At 39.6% G+C, this 23,610-nt stretch overlaps 1 protein-coding gene across 2 annotated transcripts in view; it reads left to right on the forward strand.

Annotated features, from left to right (window-relative positions):
* Positions 1–23,610, forward strand: part of PCGF5 (polycomb group ring finger 5) — a 46,407-nt gene that overhangs the window by 13,129 nt on the left and 9,668 nt on the right. Inside the window, exons 1-5 of one of the 2 annotated variants that reach the window (XM_066554812.1) lie at positions 8,279–8,382; positions 8,813–9,122; positions 18,369–18,465; positions 22,859–22,914; positions 23,034–23,093. In XM_066554812.1, coding sequence (XP_066410909.1) covers positions 9,011–9,122; positions 18,369–18,465; positions 22,859–22,914; positions 23,034–23,093 — 325 coding nt within the window. In that variant the 5' untranslated portion in view covers positions 8,279–8,382; positions 8,813–9,010. Of the gene's footprint in view, positions 1–8,278; positions 8,383–8,812; positions 9,123–18,368; positions 18,466–22,858; positions 22,915–23,033; positions 23,094–23,610 lie in introns of those variants that run through there. The other variant, XM_066554813.1, reaches the window with a different exon arrangement.

The following is a 23,610-nucleotide window of genomic DNA, read 5'->3' on the forward strand; positions in this document are numbered from 1 at the left end:
TAGCTCTGAGTATCACTGATTGGTTTATTTTTTTCCATTGTGGAGTAGCAGGGAGACTTGAAGTAGCATTAATTGCAGAGCAGATTTTCTCTGGAGAAGCCTCAGAATAAGCAGGTGATACTATTGTAGAGAGCAGCGTAAAAGGAAACTGAAGTGGCAGAAGCATATAATCAGATAGCAAAAGGTAAAGTAGTTAAGAAGTATTGGAGATTATAGAATAACAGAAATGGCAACACAAGTGGGATTTCCATTAATTCAGAGACAGTCTAATAAACTCTTCCATAGAAGTGAAGTAAATGACTGGAGAACAAAAATGTAATTCTGATGATGCAAGATGTTTGTGGTGCAAGGAGAACACCTGATTAAGAACCAAGGTAATTGTTTCAAATTATGTATCTTCTTTAAGATGTTACCAAAGCACACCACCATTACCTGCTCTAATTACACAGACTTGCTAGATTCTGTACTTATACAGAACTGCTAGAAATTTATATAAAGCACAGGACTCTGAAAGACTACTTTGGTCATGCCCTGTGGGTCTCCACAATCAGGCAACTCTGAAATAATGCCTGCTCCCTTGCAGCCTACAGAACATGTTAAGAACCACAAAATATTTGTTTCCAATACCCTATAAAAAGGTGAAGGAGATGTAGCACAGCAGAGTGAAGCGCATGGAAGTCAGCATGCCATGAGATAAATCCAGGAGAGGCTGAGAATACCACCAGTATTTTAGTTGCTCAGAGATCCTAACTCCACCACAGATGACTGGTTTTTAACCAAGCACACAGACAAATGGAGGTACAGAAGCATCTTGGTTTTTTATCTTGTAAACCACCGAAACTGTATCACCCCTGCTCACCCCCTGTGAGCAGTCTCTGATGCTAACCCCACTTCACCAAAAATCAATTACCTATGGGGGGAAAAAAAGCCAAACCAATGTACCACTTGTGTTGTGGCACAATACAAAGTTTATACTATAACAAAGAGGTTTTGCCTTTAAAGCCAAAATAATGTCAATTAGGTTATTTGCACATGAAGGATCAGCTTGGCTACTGGGCTGTTTTTACCTGCAGTGTGCTTTAAAAAACCCAAACAAACCAGAAAGCAACAGCTGATCACAGTTCACACACTGGACACTGGGGTAACTGAACAGACCATTTGGTCTGTAAAATTTTCTAAGTTTTCTCACTTCCTCTGGGAAGCTTCTGAATATGTTTGTGTCTGAGATATGTAATCATGCCTATTCAAAATATTCTTCAAAATAAAAATCCAGAATAGTGACAAAATAATCAAGGAAACAGAAGGAAAATAAATACCTTTTTAAAATATGCCCATCACACTTAAATCTACAGCTGCTTTTAGCTGAAAAGTTTGGATTCTGCTGAGATAGATTGTTATTTTTATACTTGCAATACCTCTGAAGCCTATAATCACAGTTCTTGAATTTGCTGTTTCCAGGGAGGAATGTAAAACTTGTCACAAGATCTTCCCTCAATATGTTTAATGGTCAGCTAATAATATGTTCTAAACCAGATATTTTTTCCCTTCAACCTCTGCATACAAGTGACTGAAGTTAAATTGTCTTCTTCATGCTTGTGACAATTTCTAGTCAATTTTTGTTTCAGAGGTTTTTTTCCCTTGCACTGGCAGTCTCCCTCTCCCACTGCTATGACCTTGTTTGTTGTTTTCTGGTTCCCTAGCTGGCAAGAGACAGTGTGTGCTGTGGCTGACCAGTGTTTCAGTGTGCTAAGGAAATGTTTAACAATACAGATCTGCTCATCTTTCCCCTGCTGGAGTCACTTGTTTGATTCTCTCTTTTTTACTAGCAGCCAATTATTATAAAGTCTGTAGGAACTTACTTTACAATTTCTCTTACTTTTAAAAAGTTCCTGGAATTTAGTTCAACACAGTTGGAACACTGTGTGACACAATTTTACCTTTCACTTGAAGTATTTCTTGAATGCACTTTTCTTGTTTATGTATTTGTCAATGGCCTAATAATACAGATGTTGGCATTTTGCAACCTGCTTTGCTACTTTACTTTAGGCTATAAAAGAAGAGTAAGCATTAAGAAATGCTATATATATCCCAGAAGTGCTATTATGTGCTAATATATGGCTTCTTATAGAGAGCTTAGTGAGGATGAAGAAAAACCCTATTGGTAGAAATGCAAAATCTCATTGCTGATCATTTTCATCAGTAACTGATGGGGATAAGAGTAGCCTGATTCCTATTGTTTTCTATCAAATCAAAGGCAGTTTTCACTCTGAGCATACTACTAATTTTATATGATAAACAATGTTACTACTATTTGCCTAAAAAGCAAAGAAATATGTCACATCATCCCAAGATTATGGCAAAGACTTGGATAATGGCAGTAAGAGTTAAGTTTACTTGCTGCTAGTAAATTACTCATATATATGAGAAAGTGTACAAGATGGAGAAAGGAAAATTCCAACTGAACCTAAATAAATTAATTCACAATGAGGATAGTCAGGGGTTGAGACAAGTTGCCTAGAGAGTTTGTATAATTGCCATCCTTACATATACTCAGACTTTCTTTGGATGAAGCTGTGAGCAATCTGAATTAACTTTAACATTAGACCTGCTTTGAGCAAAGGCATTAGGCCAGATGATGTCCAAAGGTCCTGCCAACCCAGTTAGTGTTCTATTCTAGATAATGTTCTGCTTGATTGGGAATTTAACACTGGAAATAAGAGATCCCAGGTGGTTATATGTGAACTCTTCTTCCTACCTGAGTAAGTATGCAGTAGTTTTAACTAGGTTGCCTGCAGTTTGAGGGAGGTTGATTTTCCTGTCTGTGGTGCAGCACTGATGAAGTGACATGTGGAGTGCTGTGTCCAGTTCTTAGAACAAGAAGGACATGAAGCAAGTCTCAGAGCCCCAAAGGGCCCACAGGGCTCCAAAGGTCTTTAAGGTATTGGAGCACTGTTCATATAAGGAGAGGTGGAGAGTTCGGGGACTGCTCAGCTGTGGAAAAAAAGTCTCAGCATATGTAATTCCTTGATGGGAGAGAATAAAGATAAAGAAATCAAACTGTTCTCAGTAGTGCCCACTGACAGGAAAAGAGGTAATAGGAACAAATTGAAACACATGAAATTCTATCTGATAACAAGAAAACATTTTTTTCCACTATGAAGTTGATCAAAACTGGGACAGATTGCCCAGAGAATGTGTACAGCCCCATCTATGGACATAGTCAAAACCCAGCTAGATACAGTCCTGGACAACCTGCTTTAGCTGGCCCTGCTTGAGCAGACAGGTTGGATTAGATGATCTCAAGAGGTGTCTTCCAACCTAAGGAGTTCTGTGAACAGAAGTTTTTTAAAACTGTAAAATGGCATTTCCATCAGATGTCTAGAGAATGAGTATCCAGTGAAGGTGAATACTGTGGTTCTCTCTAAATGCCATTCAGATTGCTTCACAATTTCTATCAAGAAAACGAAGGATTTTTTGTTTTGTTAGTTTTGTAGTTCAGATGGATTTCAGTATTTCCTTCATCTACAAAATACAAGTAACTCTTAGGATAACTGGAGGGTAGTTGGAGCCTTGCCTAGAAAGACTCTAGAGTAGCTCGATAAGGATGTAACATTGTACCAATGTGGATCTTCTTGCAAAGTTAGTATTATTCACTCATTTAAAATTTTGCTGAGAATTTGGCTCTATTGATCAATGTTTATTTTGTCTCTGAAATTTACTTGGGAGCTGACAATGAGCATTGGTATATTTCAAAAAGTAGTAGAACTGCTTTAAGTTTGCAAGTTCTTGTGTGTCAGGACTGAACAGTCCTGTTCCTTTCAAAAGATACATCTTATTGATATTAAATGTAAGTTATTACTCTGTTTCACATCAGGATGATACAGTAGTTCTTCAGGGATTTCAAGGATGGTAATGCTTAGAAAGCAGCATTTATTTCTATGTGTTAGGAAAGTCATATATGTGAAAAAGGACTTGACTTTTTTAAAAAAAGTAAGCACTGTGTTAGAGAACACTGAGGACTTCTGAGTGAAAGTCAGTTGATGAGAGAGTCAAAAGTTGAAGAAACACAGAAAAATGAGAGCAGCTGTATTTTCATCACTCATTTGAGGGCTATAGTCACCAGCTCTGTCATACCATGTGTCCTAGGGTGACTTTATGATACTGTATTGTATGCCCCACCATCTGCTGATGCTGGATGTTGAGTTCTGTGCCTTACCACTAGATCCAAGAGCCAAGGGAGGGAGAAGCAGTGGTGTGCAGTTTTGTCTGCAGAAGCTTCACTTCCTCCCCAGATTCCTTTCACTTGCTGTGTTGTCTGCAGCACGGATAGAGGCAGGGCAGCTTTTCTTTGCTCTTTAAGCTGGTTTCTCATCTGTGACCTGAGTCAAGAAAGTTTTTCCTGGGACAGTGTCTTTTTTCTGGAACTGCTCAGCTTTTCCCTGGTCTGGAACACCAGGACAATTGCTCAGGGCCACCCCCCCCCAAGTGGCCCTGCAGCCTGGACAGGCCTGAGCCCTGGAGAGACTGAGAGAGAGCCAAGCCAAACCCACGGAGCACCCTCTGAACCACAGAAGGATTCTCTGAATTTGCCATCTCTTCAGAATAGCGAGAAGTTTTATTGTTTAATATTATCCATTTTTCCAGGCTTGTGACTACTTTGCTTGTTAAAGAAACAGCTTTTTTCCGTTTTCTTCAAGGAGATTTTCTCCTGAACTGGTTGGGGGAAGGGCTGCTGGAATCTGCCTTTTCAGAGGAGACACCTTTTGGGTGTTTTCTCCCAAATTTATCTCAAACCAGAAAAAATATTTTGGCACCTAATGTGGGGCTTGAGGAAGTAGAAAAAAATTTGTCCTGATTGCATTTTGGTTTTACTTACCCTGTATTGGGATAAAGCAGTCAGTAGCCATGCTGCCTGAGTTTATAACATCTCTCTGGCTTGAGGCACTGATGTCTTTCTGGTCCCTAGACTTAGGCTTGTTTTCTCACCCACAAATAGCTCCAGTACTGTTCCTAACATGTAGCTTTTACATAGGAAGGGCACTGATTAGGATTGCTGTTTTGCTGGGTATGATGATTATGATTTATAGAGGGTTAACAAAGGTACTGGGGTTTGTTCAAAATGTGTATGGTCTGTTGTTCATTCATCTTAGCTTCCGTAGCCTGTTTTGGGGATTTATTGGTAACTGCACCCAGTTTGTTAGAGGAAGAGTAGGGAATGGGTTTTCCCAGCCCTTCCTCTCCTTCTTCTCCTTTTAATCTGTTATGTCACCTTTTGAGAATATTTAGTTTCCCCTGAATGTTCAAGAGACCACTTTCCTGGTATTTTATCTGGTAAGCTTCCTCTATACAGTCTGCAGCTTGTCTAGAGTGAGGGCTGAGATGTCCAGAGGGGTTGAGGAGGCACCTGACCCAGGCATGGAAAATCCTGAGTGGTGTGAGGAATGGGAGAAAATGGGCCATGGGAGAAAATTTCCTAAAGGAATTTTCTGACCCAATAGCCTGGGACTTTCCCTGTGAACAAATTCAGAACCCAGATGAGCTGGGGAAATATTTGCAAGAGAACCAGGACACCATGTTTCCTGTCACTAATGACACATATCTACTCTGATGAGCTCAGTTCATTTCTTAATTCTGTTTCTTTCATAATATGAAATGAATGCCTTGTTTGATTCAAACACTACTCTTGTTACCTTTAAACTGCTATAAGAAGATCAAAATGCTCACATCACATATATGGACCTGTATGTTTAAATAAACCTGTTGAATGCAGTGCTAGAAGTTAACTGTCTCTGAATTTATAATTAATTCATAGGCATTTATTAACACAATTTGCTTCCTGATGATATAAATCATAAGTATTTAAGGATCCACTTTCCTCTGATAATGAAATGAGAGCTTCTTCTGTGCTGCTTCTCATTTGCTCTTTATGTTGTGGTCTGGAAAGGTGCTGAAAGCCTCAGCTTTCATCACTTCAGTCAGCATCAACTTGGTACCAGCAGGACTGAGTTCCTGCACTGTGGAGAGATGAGGCAAGAATTTGTCATCTACACTATCACTTGCCTGGCATGGGACTGCTTGTCCTTAAAAGAGGGACTTCAGCATGACTTATGGGGATCAATACCACTTGTGTAGTCTGCAAGTATCCCAACTGCTGTGTGAGCATTACTGCATGGCCTACACAGTATAATGAATGACATAACTGAGTTTTTAATGTGCTTGAATAGAATACTGTGCATCCATTACCATGTAAACATGAGCCCAGCTGATTGATTCATTTAGAAAATGTTGGGTTCTTTATTTTCTCAAATGGGATACTTGATAAACTATGCTATGAAATCTCACTTAGAATATAGTTTAGTTTAAAAAAAAGTCTTACCAAATGCAGTGGTTTGGAAACAGCCAGGAGAGCATCAGCACCTGCATGTTTTAAATGCATATATATAAGTTTAATAATACTGTATCAGACTACATTTGAGCAGGGCCACTCTTATGCACATTCTGAAATAAGTAAAATTCTACTTAACCAACTGAAGGTGACTAATGAAAATATTCCCATTGTATGTATATAGTTTTTGTTGTCTCTTTCTCTATTTAGTGTTCTTTAGCCTGTGATTTGTCAGTGTGTGTTTTGTGGTATAAAACTGCAAATAATAGTTAACAGTAGAAGGTTTAAACCATCAAAACACAACTCCATGAAGCTATACCGAATCCTGGGGTGCATCAGGCACAGCATCTCCTGCCAGTCTGGGCAGGGGGCTGACCCCTTCTCCTCTGCACTGGTGCAGCCTCACCTTGAGTGCTGGGGCACTTTGGGCCCCCTCAATGTAAGAAAAATCTAAAGCTGTTAGTGAGTGCCCAGGGGGGGCTCTGAAGATGGTGGGGGGCCTAGAGGGGAAGCCTTGTGAGGAGCAGGTGGCTCAGCTCACTTGGCTTGTTCTGCCTTCACAGAGTCTGCAGCTTCCTCGTGAGGGGGAGCAGGGGGGCAGACACTGATCTCTTCCCTTGGTGACCAGTGACAATACCCGAGGAAATGTTCTGAAGCTGAGTCAGGGGAGGGGTAGGAAAAGGTTCTTCACCCAAGAGGGTGGTTGGGCACTGCAACAGGATCACCAGGGAAGTGGTCACAGCACCTGCGTGACGGAGTTGAAGAAGCAGTTGGACAATGCTTTCTGGCACATGGTGTGACTCAGGGATGTTCCTGTGCAGGAACAGGAGTTGGACTTCAATGATTCTTGTGGGCTCCTTCCAACTCCGAATACTCTATGGTTGTGTGCTGCTTCAAAAGATTGTTAGCTATATAAACTTTTGTTCATTGTTCATGTTGTGGAGAAATAACCTCATACAAGATGAACATTTTATCACGAAAAATCATTCAGATTCTGTTGGATTGCTCTGTCTGGTTTATCATGCATTCATCATTGCACTGTAATTGTAACAGTTTTTGATGCACCTGATTCAGACTAGCCATTGAATTGATGTTAATGGAGATCTATTGCCTGGTAAATATTACAGCAGTAGGACTGGATGGCAGAAGCAGGCCAAAGTTATGAAAGCCTTCAGCTGTTGCAGCTCTTACACAAAGATGAAAGGGAAGAGTGCACTGGAGGGCCGCTACAAAATGAGCACTTATTTCAAAATGCAGACCAGAAGAGCAAAGACCTAAAACAGTTGTAGGTAGTGTGGTGGCATTGCTGCTGATACAGGAAATGTCTCCTTATGTTTCTGTCATTATTGTTAAATGCAGTATAAAAGAAATTTTCTAGAAACAGTACAATTGGAAAATTAAGGTAGCATTAGTTTTATGGGCAATTACGTGGTAATATGATGAGTTTCTGTGACTAGGAGGGGCAAAAGCAGATGCACTGAACCACGGAGACAGCTTTTACTCGTGCTAAGCCGTTGGCTAGTTGGTCCCGGTTCGAGGAAAGCACACGTATTTTCACGGCATTCGGGCTAACTTAGTGCAGTGTTTAGTGTTCGCGTTAGCGGGCTGGAGAAATGGGTTTAACTTCCACCCTTCCACGGGCAGAAGCTGAAGTTATTTTTAAGAAACGGCGCCGGTGCCCCGGCGGGTGTGTGCCGAGCGGAGGGCGCCGCCGCCGCCGCGCTCACCTGGGGCCGGCAGCGCCGCCGCCCCGCTGCCGTCCGGCCGCCGTGCGCGGGCAGCCCGCGCTGCTCCGGCCGCCGCCGCCCCGAGCGGCGCTGCGGGCTGTGGCGCAGCGGGGCTCGGCCGGGAGCAGCGCCTGCGCGCCCGTCCCGCCCGCCCCGGGACCGGCCGCGGCAGCCCGGCGGGGAGGAGGGAGCGCTCCGAGCGGGGGAGGCGCGCGGCGTTTCCCTTTCTCTTTCGCCGGGCGCCCGCCCGAGGCCGCGGGGCTGCGCCAGGTACGGCCGGGGCCGCGGCGGGGGCGGGAGGCGCCGCAGGTGCGGGAGGGGAGGGACGGGCGAGCGGGGGCAGAGCCGGGCGGCCGCCGCCCTCTCCGGCCGGGGCGCGGGGGGGCTGCTCCCCGCGGGCCCGGCGCGGCCTGCGGGCCCGGCCCGGCGGGGCGGAGCGGAGCGGGCTGGGCTGTTGTGCCGGGCGGGCTGTGGCCGCGGCCCCTGCACCTGTCACCGCGGGCCCCGGCCCGTCCCGCCCGCGGCCGGAGCCCGGCGGGGCGGGGGCACGGCCTCGGACCTCGGCTGCCGGCGCACGGCGGCTGCTGTTATGTAAATTACAGCCCTGAACGCTGCCAAGTTCATGGCGACATCGGCCCTCCGGGGCATCGCCGCTGTCCGGCCAGGTTCACGGAGCTCTCGTTTTCCACGTGTGTTACAGGTAGGAAAATGACTCGCCCGGCGCAGGAGCAGGAGTTATGAGCCATGTCTCAGTGAGACCTGCGGAATTAGGATCAAATGCCTGGAGAAGTCCAGCTGCACAGAGCAGCGCCGCAGCTCTTGTGAACTGTGGACATCAGCGCCTCTCAGACTTGCTTCTCTGGCCCCAAGCACTCTGCCAGCGTTTCCTGCTCCACGAATGGCTACTCAGAGGAAGCACTTGGTGAAAGATTTCAATCCTCATATTACCTGCTATATCTGTAAAGGCTATCTCATCAAGCCAACTACAGTAACAGAGTGCCTCCATACCTGTAAGTAATACTTTTTAAAATAGTCCCTCCTTCATAAGTTGTTGGGGGGTTTTTTTAAGTGTTAATGTGTTTAATATGACCACTGTTCTTGTTTTTGTTTACTGAATTTTTAGATTAAATATTTTCAATTAATCCAGTCTCTTCTGAAGTTTCCTAAACACTGGTCTGCAGTCTGGGTTATCTTGAACTGTGTGCAGTTCTGTGCTCCACAGTGCAAGAGAGATATGGAGCTCCTGGAGCAGGTCCAGCAGAGAGTACTAAGTTGATCAAGGATCTAGAGTACCTCTCTTACAAGGAAAGGCTGAGGGAGCTGGGCCTGTTCAGGCTCAGGAAGAGGTGGCTGAGAGGGGACCTTGTCAAGGTGTGTAACTCTCTAGGGTGGATGTCAAGAGTATGGAGCCAGGCTCTGCTTGGAAGTGCCAACAATAGAACAAGAGGCAATGGGCAGAAAGTGATGCACAGAAAGTTCCACCTGAACATGAGGAAGAACTTCTTTACTGTATGGGTGGCCAAGCACTGGAACAGATTGCCTAGAGAGGGTGTGGAGGCTCCCTCATTGGAGATATTCAAGAGCAGTCTGGATGCAATTCTGTGCCATGTGCTCTCGGATGACCCTGCTTGAGCAGAGAGGTTGGACCAGATGACCCAGTGGGCTCCCTTCCAACCTGACCCATTCTGTGAGGGTATGTCAGCTCTGCTGGACCTGACAGAGTACAGAGACCCTTTTGTTTGCCCTAGGCTAGTGGTGATAGTGCTGGCTCTAACACCTGACGTATCACTGTGGCCTATCTCAGGTGAGATCATTAGGTCAGGTGTGCTCTTTTGATGATATAACCATGCTTGAAACTTCAACTGATGTATCTGTTGGCAGTATGTGTGATGGATACACTAGTTTGTTCAGCAGTGGCCTACATCTCTCTGCAGTGTTCCATGGCACAATGCAGAGAAATATTTGAAAGTGGCAAAATATTTACCTAGGAAATAGATCTGTTTCAATGAAACTGTCTCAGGAAAAGTTGTTTAGGTTGTCTTCTGCTCCTACTACATCATCATACATTGTCATGTATGAATTATATTAAACATATGAAGGGTCCTGTCAAACTCTCTCATCTTACTTTCACAAGCTTATTTACATGCTTGCTTTTTTTACATTTATTTCTGAATAGCCAGTAGTTTCACTGGACCTCCTTTAGAATTTGACATCTTTCCAAATAACATTTGAAGTCTTCTAAAAGAAGAGTAAGAGGAAGCGTATGTCTTTTGGTAGATTTCCCATTTTTAAACCTTTAATAAATATCAGTTAAAAGTCTTGTCTTGGCATTTCCTGTAGTTGCTGTGCAGTGTTATTCTTGCAGTTGTTAATGTCTTCACTGTTAATTTTTACAATTTGGTGTTGCATCCCTACTATATGAAACACACAGAGAATTAAAACAATGGAAGCCACTGTGCAGCAGGAAAATTACAGCACAGTGGCCATCACAGAAATATGGCAGGATAACTCACACAACTGGAAGGATGCAGTGGATGGCCATAAAACTCTCCAGAAGGGATAGGCAAGGAAGGAGACCTGGTGGAGTTGCACCAGGGAATGTGTTAGGGAGTGTTAGTGGAAGGTGACCAGCCTGGCTGTACAGAAAGCCTTCTCTGGATCCTAGTAAGAAAAGTAGAGTTTCTGAGTTTGGAAGAAGGGGCAGTCAACCCAGAAGGACTGCAGGGACACCATGAAGTTATGAAGAGAGAAAATTAAAAGGACCAAAGCCCAACCAGAACTTAATCTGGCTACTGCCATAATAGAAAATTAAAAATGTTTATATAAATACATATCAAGAAAAGGAGTGCTAAGGAAGATTTTCATTCTTTATTGGATACAGGGGGAAAATAGTGACAAAGAATCAGGAAAAGACTGAGGTACTTAACAGAGGTAAATTTATTAGAGACAGATAAATATATTATTAAATTCTCTCTCCCTTTAAAGAAACTGGGAAAATTCCAGTATTAGCTATTTTTTTATGGTTGAAGTTTAATGAACATTGACAACTTTTAAAAGGTTGGGGTTAAGGGAAAATAGCTACATTGGAAAGCAGATTTAAGAAAAAAATGTTTTTATTGTGGTATCTTTTTGTTTACATAATTTATTTTTTATTTACTTTTGGTCCTATTACAAAACAATAATGGCATGAGGAGCATTCTCTTCTCAGCAGCATCTGCTTCTTTTGTTCTTTTGTAGTTTGTGAGCTCTTCACTGAGCCAGCTCTGTCACTGCCTAGTTCCCAGGTCAGAGCACATGAATTTTACTGAGCTGCCATATAGTTAAACAGGTCTTCTCACCAAAGGACTGCCACATATTTGGGTCCTTAAGTAGAAATGTAGGGAAGATGGTGGTGTTTCTTTAAAGCAAAGTCTAGTTTCAGTTACCAAGATACAAAGATTACAGTGATGGAAAGGAAAATTTAAAACTTGAAAACAGTGGTGATATGCAAATCTTATGTCTGCAAAGGAAAAGGTAATGGAAGAATTCAGGGAGGTAGTCTGCTAAGTTATCTTGTAGAAAATATTTAATATTTTTAATTTTTTTTTCAAATACAAGTATGGTACCATACCTGTATGGTACCATACCTGTATGGTACCATACCTGTATTTGAAAAAAAAATTGGTACCATACAGGTATGGTACCAATATGGTACCATACAGGTATGGTACCATACGGTATGATTCTTCAGTATTGTCCAAATAGATACACAGTATACAATGATTTTAACTGTCCTTTGGTATTTGTCTTGTACTTACTAATTGCCAAGATTGAAAGCAGTGTTGTACAAATGATCAAAATCTGCAGGTATTAATGGTTGAAGAAGCAGTGTAAATTCATTAGATTCAGGGAGTGCAATGTATGACTTTGGACAAGATGAAAAGCATGTATTGACATAGATGTTCTCCAGTGATCATAGGGGAACTAATGTGATCAGTAGTAACCACAGCAGGGAATTAGTAGTTGATTTGCATGTTCTGTATTTCTGGAAAATACTAAGTCCTGCTCTGAGAAATGAGTGTCTTTTCAAAAAGAGATGTTTCTGCTGGGGCTTTTGAAAATGTTGGACAGAAAACTCCACTATTCACTGGGTGAATAATACCTAAGTGGAACTTGGGTACCAGAACTGCAAACTTTCCTATCTCTGTTGGAAAGGAAACGGTTGTGTTAGTGCAGAATTACTTATTCTGCAAATTCAGTACTTCATTTCTTTTTTGCTACTTTCAACAGAATGGTTTTGTCTTATGGACTGAAACCTTTTTTTCTAGTCTGTTACACAGTTGTCAAGGATGTTTTAGGAACCACTGATGGAAGCAGCCTGGATGTGAGCTAAAGGGCATGTCCCATCATCTGTCTCCTGAGTCACTCCGTTGTTTAGTACAGTGTGCACTTAGAAAATTTGCAAAATAAACTTTCCTCAAGAACATTCTTTAGTATCTTAAAAAATAACAGACTGTTTACACAATCATAGAAATGTTGGTTGAAAACATCAACAAACATCTGGAGGTTGTCTAGGCTAACTTCATGCAGGAGGCACGTTAGTTGCCAGCACTCTACCAGGTCAAGCCATGCCTCTGTGTAGTTGACATTTGAATTTCTAAGCATGGAGTCTCCACAGCTTCTCTTAATAACCATTTCCAATGCTACAGTCTTTATCTAGTTTTTCTGAATGTCCTTCCAAATGTCAACATGTGACCATTGCTCCTTGTGATACTGTTTGCCACTCCCCAGAAGATGGGCTCTGTCACTCTTGTAACTGCTGTTCAAATGGTACAAGCTATTATTACATCACCTGCCAGCCTATAGCATGATTTGCTTTTGGAAAATTGCTGTTTCCACTTTCTGATTCCATTTTTGTCCCTCACATAGCTGGAAATTGACTCCAAGGGACATGATGTAATCTGCCATCTTCCTAGTGAGCTAGAGGAGGCTGTTCAGCTGTACTTCCCTGGGCCATCCTTCCCCTCTTTGTTACAGGTGCCCATAACACACCACTCTTTTTTAGTCATCAGGTACCTCTCATAATCACCCTGATTATGGTGATAAGCTTTCATCTTAGTGAATCCTACCTGGCCTGTAGATTTAAGTACATCCAGTCTTTCTCAGTAGGCTTTAACCTGCTGCTCCTTGGCTGTTGATTATCCCTCTCCTTCCCAAATCAAGCTGGTATGCAGGGAGGATCAAGCACTGCCTGTGAAGACCAAGGCAAAAAGATGCTGAGGACTTCAAACCTTTCTGTATAAGCTATTCCTGAGTTGTTTCCCTCATTCATTAACAGGCATATTTTGTCTCAGCTTCCTTCAGCTACTAGCATACTTACACAATTCCCTTATGTCTCTCATCAGTTTTAGCTATGGCTGGGCCTTGGCGTTCCTACCTTTGTCTTTAAGTGCCGGAGTAGTGATTTTATATCCTTTTGTTTCCCATTCTTGTTTCCACTTCTAATATTATCTACTTTTGCATGTTAATTAGGAACCATGTGCACTAAGCAATTCTTGTGCACTAAGCAGTTCTTCTGACATAATTCCCTATACAGTGGACTGTATAGCTCAGCCAGCTCTCTTAAGTCTCTTTCCAATGATAGTCTCCTTGGGAAATCTGATGAGCAGTTGCTTAAACAAGCTAAAGTCCTATCTCCTGAAGTTCAGAGTCCTAACTGTGCTGTTTAAATGTGTACCCTTTCTCAAGATCCTCAGCTCACCTCAAGGCAAGCTGCTTTCTGTGGCTGTATTCATCACCAACTTTTCCCTGTTTATGAACAGATCAAAAGGTGCATTACTCCTAGTTGGTCTCTCTAATATTTTTGTTAAGAAATTGCCAACCAAGGCAGATTAGGAACTTTCAGAAATGTCCTTCCCTGCAGGAAATTTACCAGAGAAATAATTTTCAATATCAAATAATCTTTCAACCAGAGTGGTTTTCAGATTTTGCTAAAAACCTATGCTGTCAACACAAGATCCCAAAAAAACTTCACTGCTGCAAAATTTCTCACCCTCAGACAAGCAAGCTGAGCTGCCTTCAGACTCCTTCTCCTGCAAAAACTTTAGTCAGTGCCATGTAGCAGGGCCTAAATGTTATTTTTAAATAGTTTTCAACACAAAAAGTCTTTCTTGGTTATCACATGCTTAAATTCTCTCTCCCTTTTAACAAAAGAAAATCTAGTGTGACAGTGTCTGGTAGAGGTAATTAAGAGAGGAGTAGTCCCACTTGTATAGTTTCTGAAAAGGGTGGTTAAGTGAAGTTTTCTGTCCTGTTTTTAAGCAAACACTTTCCCTAAAAGTAAGTGCTTTTAAAGCAGGCTTAAGGTAGATAATGAAATACTTCAGTAAATATACCAAATGCCCTGTTGCACCTCTGTGCCATCAGTGAGATGGGTTTGATGTTCCACTAGCTGTGCATATCCTGTGCCCTTCCTTTGCTCACTGGATCAGAGTGATTAACTTTGAGAGAGGAAATCTTTGGAAGAATTCACAGGATGAGTTCTGACAAAGAATTTGTACCACAATTAACTAATGAAACATTATCTTGTAGAATACTTTATTTTAAAAATGCAATATGAAGTTTTATTTAGGTCCCTCATTAATCAACATTTAAACAGTAACCTGGATGGACACATATGTATGTAGATATTCATAAGAGATACCATTTTTTTGTTTGTTTGTGACTACAGCACAGTCTTGGCACTTGTATCTATGTTTTTCATCTGATTATGAAGATCTGAAAGAATGTGTGAACCACATATCTGTGTATTGGAAAACAGCATTGTTATGCAGCCAGCCAATTAGCATATGTCACACAAGTACTTTTATCAGCCACAGAAAGTCATCTTACATGAGTTTAACTTTTATTGTGTCTCCTTTAAAGTGTCATTGTACGACTGTGAAATTCAAGTTTTCATTTCACTGGCATGTGTAGCATATACCTCAAAATTCTGCAAACTGTACATTTAGGTTAAGCAGTTTTCTTTTGCCTGTTTGCTGCCCTACCATGATCTACAGTAAAGCAAATGAAACTATGTTATTTTGTTAATCTGTACCAGAAGCATTGAAGGGTTTTGGTTTGGAGTTTGGTTTTTTCCCTAAGGTGGTGAATTAATGATATTTGTCATTTAATTGTGTTTAAGGATTCTCTTTTTGCCTACCTTTTTCACCCAATGTTTAGATTTCATCTCATTTTCTGAAACTCCAAAGAGATAGGCTTTGAAAAATGTTCAGTGTTTTACATTGAGAGTAACAGAGGATGATTATACCTATCATATAGGAAAATATTTGGTTGATGATCCCACTAGGAGTATCATGTATCAGTTCGTTATTCTTGCATGCTAGAATTTATATGTATTTTTTACCCTTATATTCTTGTTGGTAAATCACATTTAGTTGTCACCAGCAAATTCTCATAACGCCATAGTTCTACATGAGAAAAAGCAAAAGTTGGTTTAGATTACTTCAGTATTGATTTACAGTTTCAAGGGGGTTTTTATGGTATTGAGCTGGTTGTACAAACACATGATCCAGATCTGTGTGTTTATTGGCATAGAGAAACATCCATATAGGGCTGGAATAAGGTTCTTGGTTCCTTAAGATGTCTTCTCTGTATATGTTCTACTCAAAGACCTTTCCTACACTGGAAATGAATCCATTAATCATTAGGTCCTTTCTTGGACCATGCATGCCTTCCAACAGTGTTGTCTCCTTTGAGAAACAAAAAGTATAAAGAGAGCACAAAAATGCATTCAGACTGAGGAATTCAGTTCCTTTCCATAGATTGGTTTATATTATAAATATTTCTTCCAGTTACATTATTGTGGATATTAGCAAGCTTTATGTTTAGCAGTGTTTAAGTGTTTGGGAGATTTTATGGAGTCAATTATCTGACTTAAATAAGTGTATTAGTTATTGATCCCATGGCATGGAGTTCTTCTGAATAGTAATAATTCCAGATTTCTTCTGGATGTAAATGAAAGCTATAGCTCAGATAGGCCCTGTTTATCTTTAGTTTGGAAAACAAACAAAAAACCTAGGAAGCTCAAACGTAAAATATCTTTACAAGACAACTCAATGCAGTAAGAAGAGTGTCATCTCATCACAGACTTCAAGAACTTCTCTGACATGAGTGGAGCAGAAATCCTGGGAACAAGTGAAGGGAATTAAATTCTCTTAAGAATTTCAGAAAGTTTTTCTAAAATGCAAAGAAATCCTTTCAGAAGGAGGCTAATTCTATTGCTTACAGAAAAGAAATCAATTCACTCTGGTATTGAAACAAAGCCCCTTCTCCTTTTGAAGAATTTTTGTGGTAATTCTCTGAGTCTCTGTTGCAAAAAAAAAATTCATAGAATGGTTTGGGCTGGAAGAGACCCTTAATGAGTTCTGACCCTCCTCTCATGGGCAAGGAGACCCTCCACTAGTTCAAGTTTCTCAGAGCCTCATCCAGCCTGGACATTTTCCAAACAAGAGAAGGCTAGGGGTTGTGTTTATCAATTCTGAAATTAATATTGAACAGTTGTCATTACATTTTTACAAATTTTCCCACTTTGTTTATTCTTGATCATTTTAACTCGGGCTAGAAAGACTCCATAGAGATGCTGCTGTTTATACCAGACAGAAGGCTTACCAAAAACATAAAGACTTCCTTTGTTACAGGGGTTAGCAGATGAAACTCCATTGAAAAAGATTTATCTTTAAGCTCAGTTTCTATGAAGTCAAGTTAGAAGAGGTCTAGCGTAAGCCAAACTCTTCTGTTACTTACCTCAGTGACTTTTACATGAATTTCCAGATGACAGTAATTTACGTCTGTGTTAGACTCCATGATTTCGTCATCATACTTGCTCCTCAGCCCTTTTCTCCCCCACTCTTTGAACTGATGTTTCCAACTAATGGCATTTCTGAGACAGCCTGTGACTCTTAGCCTGGTCGTTCATTGGTATTGTCTTCATCCACACTCACCCATACAGCTTCTCCTGACAGAAGCAGTGAATTCAGATCCATATAGACACCAGGAATAGGAGCTGTCAGGTCATGCAGCTGAAATGCTTAACTGACAGAAGAGTTATTTTACAATTCCTTGACAATCTTGGGCTGTAAAGTTAATGTCTTTAAGTTAGTGATTTAAAGCAGTTGGAAGAAACACCTACATGGAGGTTTAATATGTGTGCATTATCAGCATCAGCTGATTTTATATAACCCTTCTGAGCATTCTAAGGCAAAGACAAATACAGGCTTTGTTTGTTAAAGAAGTTCAAGATTCCTGGAGTCTTACAATTAGGACTTACCAACTTGTTTAGAGATGTTCATACTTCAAGTAATTGATGAAAAAATTTACAGTGTTTCAGCAGAAAGCATACTGCAGTCACAGCAGTCCATTTATTTTTTCTGTCCATTTACTGATGAATTTGCAGTTCTTATTTCAGTGTAGGTGAATTAATAATAAGAAGAGGGTAGAGTTTATCTCCATCCAGAACGTTGTTGTGCAGTAATAATAGCAGGCATATTTGTTCTTGTCAGCTTGGCTTCCATAATTAATGACATTAAAATCTACAGTCTGTAATTGATCATTTGGAAGCAACAGTAGTGTAGCACCTTGTTTAGTTTACTTTCAGTTGATTGGTTTTTAAAGTCACATTGTTGTTGGTTTGGGTTTATTGATACTTGCCGTGGTCCTGATCCTGATTTTTCATTATAAGGTTCAAATATTAAATGTTGAGTGTACATTCTGTCATTGCTTTGGAAAGCACTGTGTCAAAAAGGAAACAATTTGAACCTGTGTACAGTTTCTGTGACCTTTTTTCTTACATTAAGTATTTAAACCAGTATTTTCAGCTGCAAGCAACACCATTGAACTGATGTAAGTTATTTCAGATCAGCTGAGGTGATGGTGGAAGTTCCCCAGCACCCACCTGAGAACCTGCTCTTGAAGGTGGGACAGGCTATAGGCTTCATGTGTTGTGATGCTGGGAGAATTCTAAGTAGCAGAAATATCTCATAATTTAAAGTGCTAGTCCAGCCTGTGCTGCTGACCTTGGTGTCCCAGTGGAGCAGCACTAATGATGGTTTTGGGGAACAAGAAAGGGATAAGATACATTGTAATTATTTACTTTAAGACAATACTCTTTTATTTCTGATGTGTGAGGTAGCTCCCAGGTATCATTAGGTCATACTCGAGCAATATTATTTAGATTTTGTTTAAGTGGGTTTTTTCTTTTTATTTTCTCCTTCTCTTAGTTTGTAAGACTTGTATTGTTCAACACTTTGAAGACAGCAATGACTGTCCCAGGTGTGGCAACCAAGTGCATGAGACCAATCCACTAGAAATGTTAAGGTAAGAATCTATTGCAGAGCATTTGCTGAAATGCGAGAACAACAACAACAAAAAATCTTAATGTTTTTATCCTAAAAGGGCAAGAATTGTTTTGCTTATTTGTATAATGCATATATTAACTGTTCTAAGCCATATAGGTTGTCATTTTCTCAGCTCCCACTACAGTCTAAATTGAATTTTTCAGATATAGTAAAAGGAGGAAACATAAGGGAAAGACACAGAAATAGTGCTTCTATTGTACAAGTTAAAAAAAAATATCTCTATTAAACAAATAAATGAACCAGATACCTTTTATTCTTTACATGAAATTAAATTCTAGAGGGTTTTTTGAAATTATTTAGGGCATTCCAAACCTCATGGCAACTTTTTATTTTTAGAGCAGCATATAGAAAATGAATCATGTAAAAGGCAATGTTTTTCAAGGCATAAGTCCACCAATCTGAATTGAAATCTGCTGTAAAATTAATGAAAAGACACTCATGAAAATGAGTTTTTACATTAAAAAGACCCTTTTTTGAGTTTTTAATTATGTATTAACACACCTTTTTAAAAAAAAAAATTATTAAATTCTGGATTCACTTTTAGTGGTGTTATGTTGAAACAAAGATGATAGACATCCAATAAGATAGAAAAATTTGCAAATGTCATCATAACTGGAAGAACTTCATGTTTTCTTGGAGTGATGAAGGCCCTCTGTGCCCTCACTCCCAGCACTACCTCCACCCCATCCCCCAGTATTATTGTTTTGTAATATTGTTGTGAATTTAGAAGAACTTATTCTTACATTAATGTAGAAATATAAATTTACATGTGGAATTTACTAGGCTTGGTATAATTTTCTGATGTCATTTGTTTTGTTACAATTTGTCATATATTGCTTTGATTTTTGCTGATGCATGTGTGCACAACCATTCCCAGTTATGTACCAAGGGCATAACTGAAAGAGATTCAATTCAGCAACTGTAAAGGGTGTTATTGGCCTAAGACTTTGTCATCTGAATATTTTTGGAAGGGTGGGGCTGAGCAGGTTCATGTAGATTATTTTTCTGATTTCCTGTCAGTTTCTGAGGTGCTGTGTGAGTCATAACAGAATATGCTGTAGGCTAATAATAAGCTGAAAACAGAAGCATTTAGAAATATTTCTTTTATTCTCCTAAGACCACTTCATATGAGATGAAAAATGCATTTTCTGAAACATAAAATAGATGTTTAGTAAACAAATATTGTCCTTTGAGCAGGAAGTTATAGATGGGTGAGGAAAGTTGAGAGCACAAGCCAGAAATGTGGGAAGAGCTATTTTCTCTGCAATTATTTCCTGAAATTCCTTTTAGAGTCATTTGGTCTCTTTGCCAAGAAACTGCATATAGTTAGTAGTTTCCTGGTTGTATTTTATGAACCAGCTTTAAACATTTGCTAAACTAATAATCAGAAGAGCACATGAGCCATGCAATGGAATTATCTTTCCTGGATGCTGCCTGCATAACTTAATACAAGAGTTACACTCTGACCATGGAGATCAGCCCCATCATTGCTAAAGAATGCAGTCATTTTCTGAGAAATTGTGTTGAACAACACTTAGGAGTTTTAACTAAGATCTCTCAGATAAGCTTTATAAACTTCTTCTAAACTCAGTTCTGAGTAACTTCATAACTATGTGGGCTTTTTATATGTATCTCTTAGTTGGCAGCACGTAGGGTCTCTTGTAAATACAAGACTAAGTCTGAAATTCAACATTGAGCTCTAAAATGAAAATGTAGGAAAAGTGTTAAATTTTAAGAATTCCTTTTACTAATTTAGCAGAATTCTACATCATCAGTACTCAATAGGGTCATTGTTGATAATGCCATGAGGGCAGACTTCTTTTTTCTCTTGCTGGCATGCAGGTTTTCCTGAGCAATAGTCTTAGTTTGGTTCACATTTGCTGGTAATTATCAGAGAGTGTTGATCTTGTGACTCATTCAGTATTATAGAAGAGGTGAAAAAAGGAGCTATACTAAGCTGGCAGAAATGCTTGGTTCTTCTTTTTATATGCTCTGGTTTGGAGACTTGGAAGATGGTTGGAAGATGTGGGAATGGAAAGAGGTATCTCTGAAATATCAATGTTCTTTTTTCAGGAAGTATCATAGTAAATGACTGAGACCACCTTTTTCAAGTAGTTTCATTTTGGAATGAGTTTGATGTGAGACACAAAAATACAAATCTTTATGTCAGAGTGCTTACATGTGTGGATTATGGGAACACTGAAAGATGCATCTGAAATTGAGAATCTTGTAATAATTTCATGTTTCCCTGCATTTAAAGATCAGATTGGACTTTTTTTCCCTGCTCCCTGTCAGAGTATTGATTAGTATTTATCCTCTGTAAAGAAAGAAGTTTTTTTTGTTTAGTTTTTGGAAAAAAATTAGGTATTGACTAGAGTGGGAAACCACTTCTTGCTTCTAGCATTGTAAATTTGCAAAGTATACTGGATTTTTTTTGCTATCTTAGCATTACCAGTGACTTTTGTTTTGAGCCATTGAAAGTAAATTAGAATGTGCTAAATGGGAATTTTCAAAAATAAATGAAAGAAAACCAGCATGTATTATACCATCCTCAAGAACAGAGGGATTTTTAATTAAGGTAGTAGTGTTCTCTTTTGAAGTCCTTATTTCATTTCATTTCTTTTAATGAGTAAATTATGAAGGTTGGAGCTTTCTTACAGTGTGAAAAATGAATCCCATTTCTAAGGCATGCTCCAAAGTTCCCAGTGCTCTGCTGTGGGAACCTCCCAGCAAGCAGCACCATGTAGTTCCCCCAGATACTGTCAGAGAAGGCTGCAAGTTACACCACCTGGGAAGGTAGACCTACCTTGTCATCTATCAGAAATCCAGCACTCAGACATCCTACAATTTTAATTTCCTTCTTATCTGTGAGAAAGTGCTCTCTCTTTTTTATGGGAGGGATGTTTCACTTGCTGAATTTTTGTTGTTGTTGTCCCCTTAAGAAGAAGCAATTAAAAATGGGTTGTGGTTGTAGCTGAAACGTGAATATTTCTATGGTATGACTGAATCTACTGATGGATGCCACAGGGATCTAATCTCAGAACCTGATGGTTGGGTAATGGGTCTAATTGTAAAGTACAAGTACAAATTCTGTAAGGAGAACCTTGAATACTCATGTATTTATTTTAAGATTGTTGTTATCAATTTATATTGATTGTAGGCATTCCTCAACAATAAAAACATTCATTCTTACTCCTGCTTTGCAACTGTTGGTGAACAAATGACAGAACAGCTATGTTTTTTTAACAGGTCTATAGTGTATTATTAATATCATGTACACACATGTATTTGCAAATATATATATATAAAGAAATATATTGTTATTGAGATGAAAAAATAAGGCAATTTAAACTATGCCAGATTCTGACTGAACATCAAGATACTTAATTGCTCTGAATTATTTAGTGTTTTATTTTGTCATGAGTTTTTGTTTAGGCTGTGGGCAATGGGACTTTACTTTCTGTAGACAAGATAGAACATAAAGGGCAAAGGAGAGGAAGAAAAAGGAAACAGAATGAACCAGAGGAAACTGAAGGATAAGAGACCAGGAGAGGAAGTAGAACTAGAAAGCAGATGATAAACTAAATGGATAGATTTGGTTAAATTCAGAGAAAAGGAAAGAAAAGGATTTTAGCTTCAGCAACAAGAGTGACTGCAGTGTGTACACTGGAAGGGACTGTAATAGCTAGTTTTGGCACTAATATCAGGGTATCAAAGGACATGCCTGTGCTGTGTATTCTCTTCTGGTGTACAACACATGGCAGATTTAAATAGTTCAAATTAACTGTGCTGGGTACTGAGAACTATCAAGTCAGAGCAGCATGGATGCACTGTTGGCTTCTTTATCCTGCCAAGACTGTTTTGTCTGTGGTGTGGTAAGTAGAAAATAGTCTATTCCGTTTTTATAACAAGCTTATTACCAAAGCACTTCAACACTTAGTATGATAATGGAGTTTATCATTTTCATCCTTACTACTTATGAGCTGGACCTTAAAATTGGATACTACTTTTCCAGTCTGTTCCTTCTAGTAGCACTATTGTTTGTATGTAATACAAATTCAGAAATAAAAATTTTAGAGTATAATGTTTTTATCTTTTGCTTCCTTCTCATCTTTAAATGTTAAAAAAGTAATTCCTTCATTATTTCTATGATAAATCCATTTAGGAGATGGCTGAGATAAGCTTTAATGCATGTTGTCTTAAACTAAAATTAGTTGACTTTGATGGGATAGGATTCATTATTTACCAGAAAAATGCAACTCGTTATTCAAAAGCTTTTGTTATTTAAACACTAAAAATACTCAAAATGCTAGTATCCATTTAATGTGAAATGTATTTTTTCCCTCTGAAAGGCTGGATAACACCTTAGAGGAAATTATATTTAAGTTGGTGCCTGGACTTCGAGAACGTAAGTTTCTCATTTGGTTTTGGGAACTGTTTGGGTTGGTGGGGGGAACATGGCTCTTTGTAATTCTATACCTGGTATTGATTTAAAAATTCACACGACTGTTCTTTGATGTTAACTAGAGGAACTGCAGCGAGAGATTGAATTTTGGAAGAAAAACAAACCTCAAGAAAATGGACAAGGTGATGATTTTTCCCTTTCAACTGTGTGTTAAGTAACACTGTTTATCAAGACCAGTTTCTTCACTGACACAAGTACATTTTGTTTTTCCTGAATTCAAAGATACTACAGAAACTCGTAGTGAATCTGTGCAGATATATGGGCCTTCACATACTACTGCTTATCTATCAACCAGTTGGTTAATAACAAACTGTAGCTGTTTTACCATTATTTCATTTGCATTATCCTAGGCTCTCACTCGCAACACTCTCACAATTGTCCAGCTGAATTCTTAATTTTCTTAATAGAGCAAGACAGGATTTTTTACAGAGTTTTTACAAATTACTTTCGGTTACCAAATTTCACCATCTGTTAAGTAGGAGGTTGTCAAGAATTAGTTATGACAAGCAGTAAAACAGATTTCCACACATGCCAAATAATTGTTTTCTATAGATCCCACAATGCTTTTTTGGTTGGGCTTTTTGGTTTGTTTTTTTGCTTTGTTTTGTTGCATTTTTTATAGTTGATCCATGAACTTTG

The sequence above is a fragment of the Molothrus aeneus genome, chromosome 8 (genome assembly GCF_037042795.1).
Source record: "Molothrus aeneus isolate 106 chromosome 8, BPBGC_Maene_1.0, whole genome shotgun sequence".
In the NCBI taxonomy this organism is placed as follows: Eukaryota; Metazoa; Chordata; class Aves; order Passeriformes; family Icteridae; genus Molothrus; species Molothrus aeneus.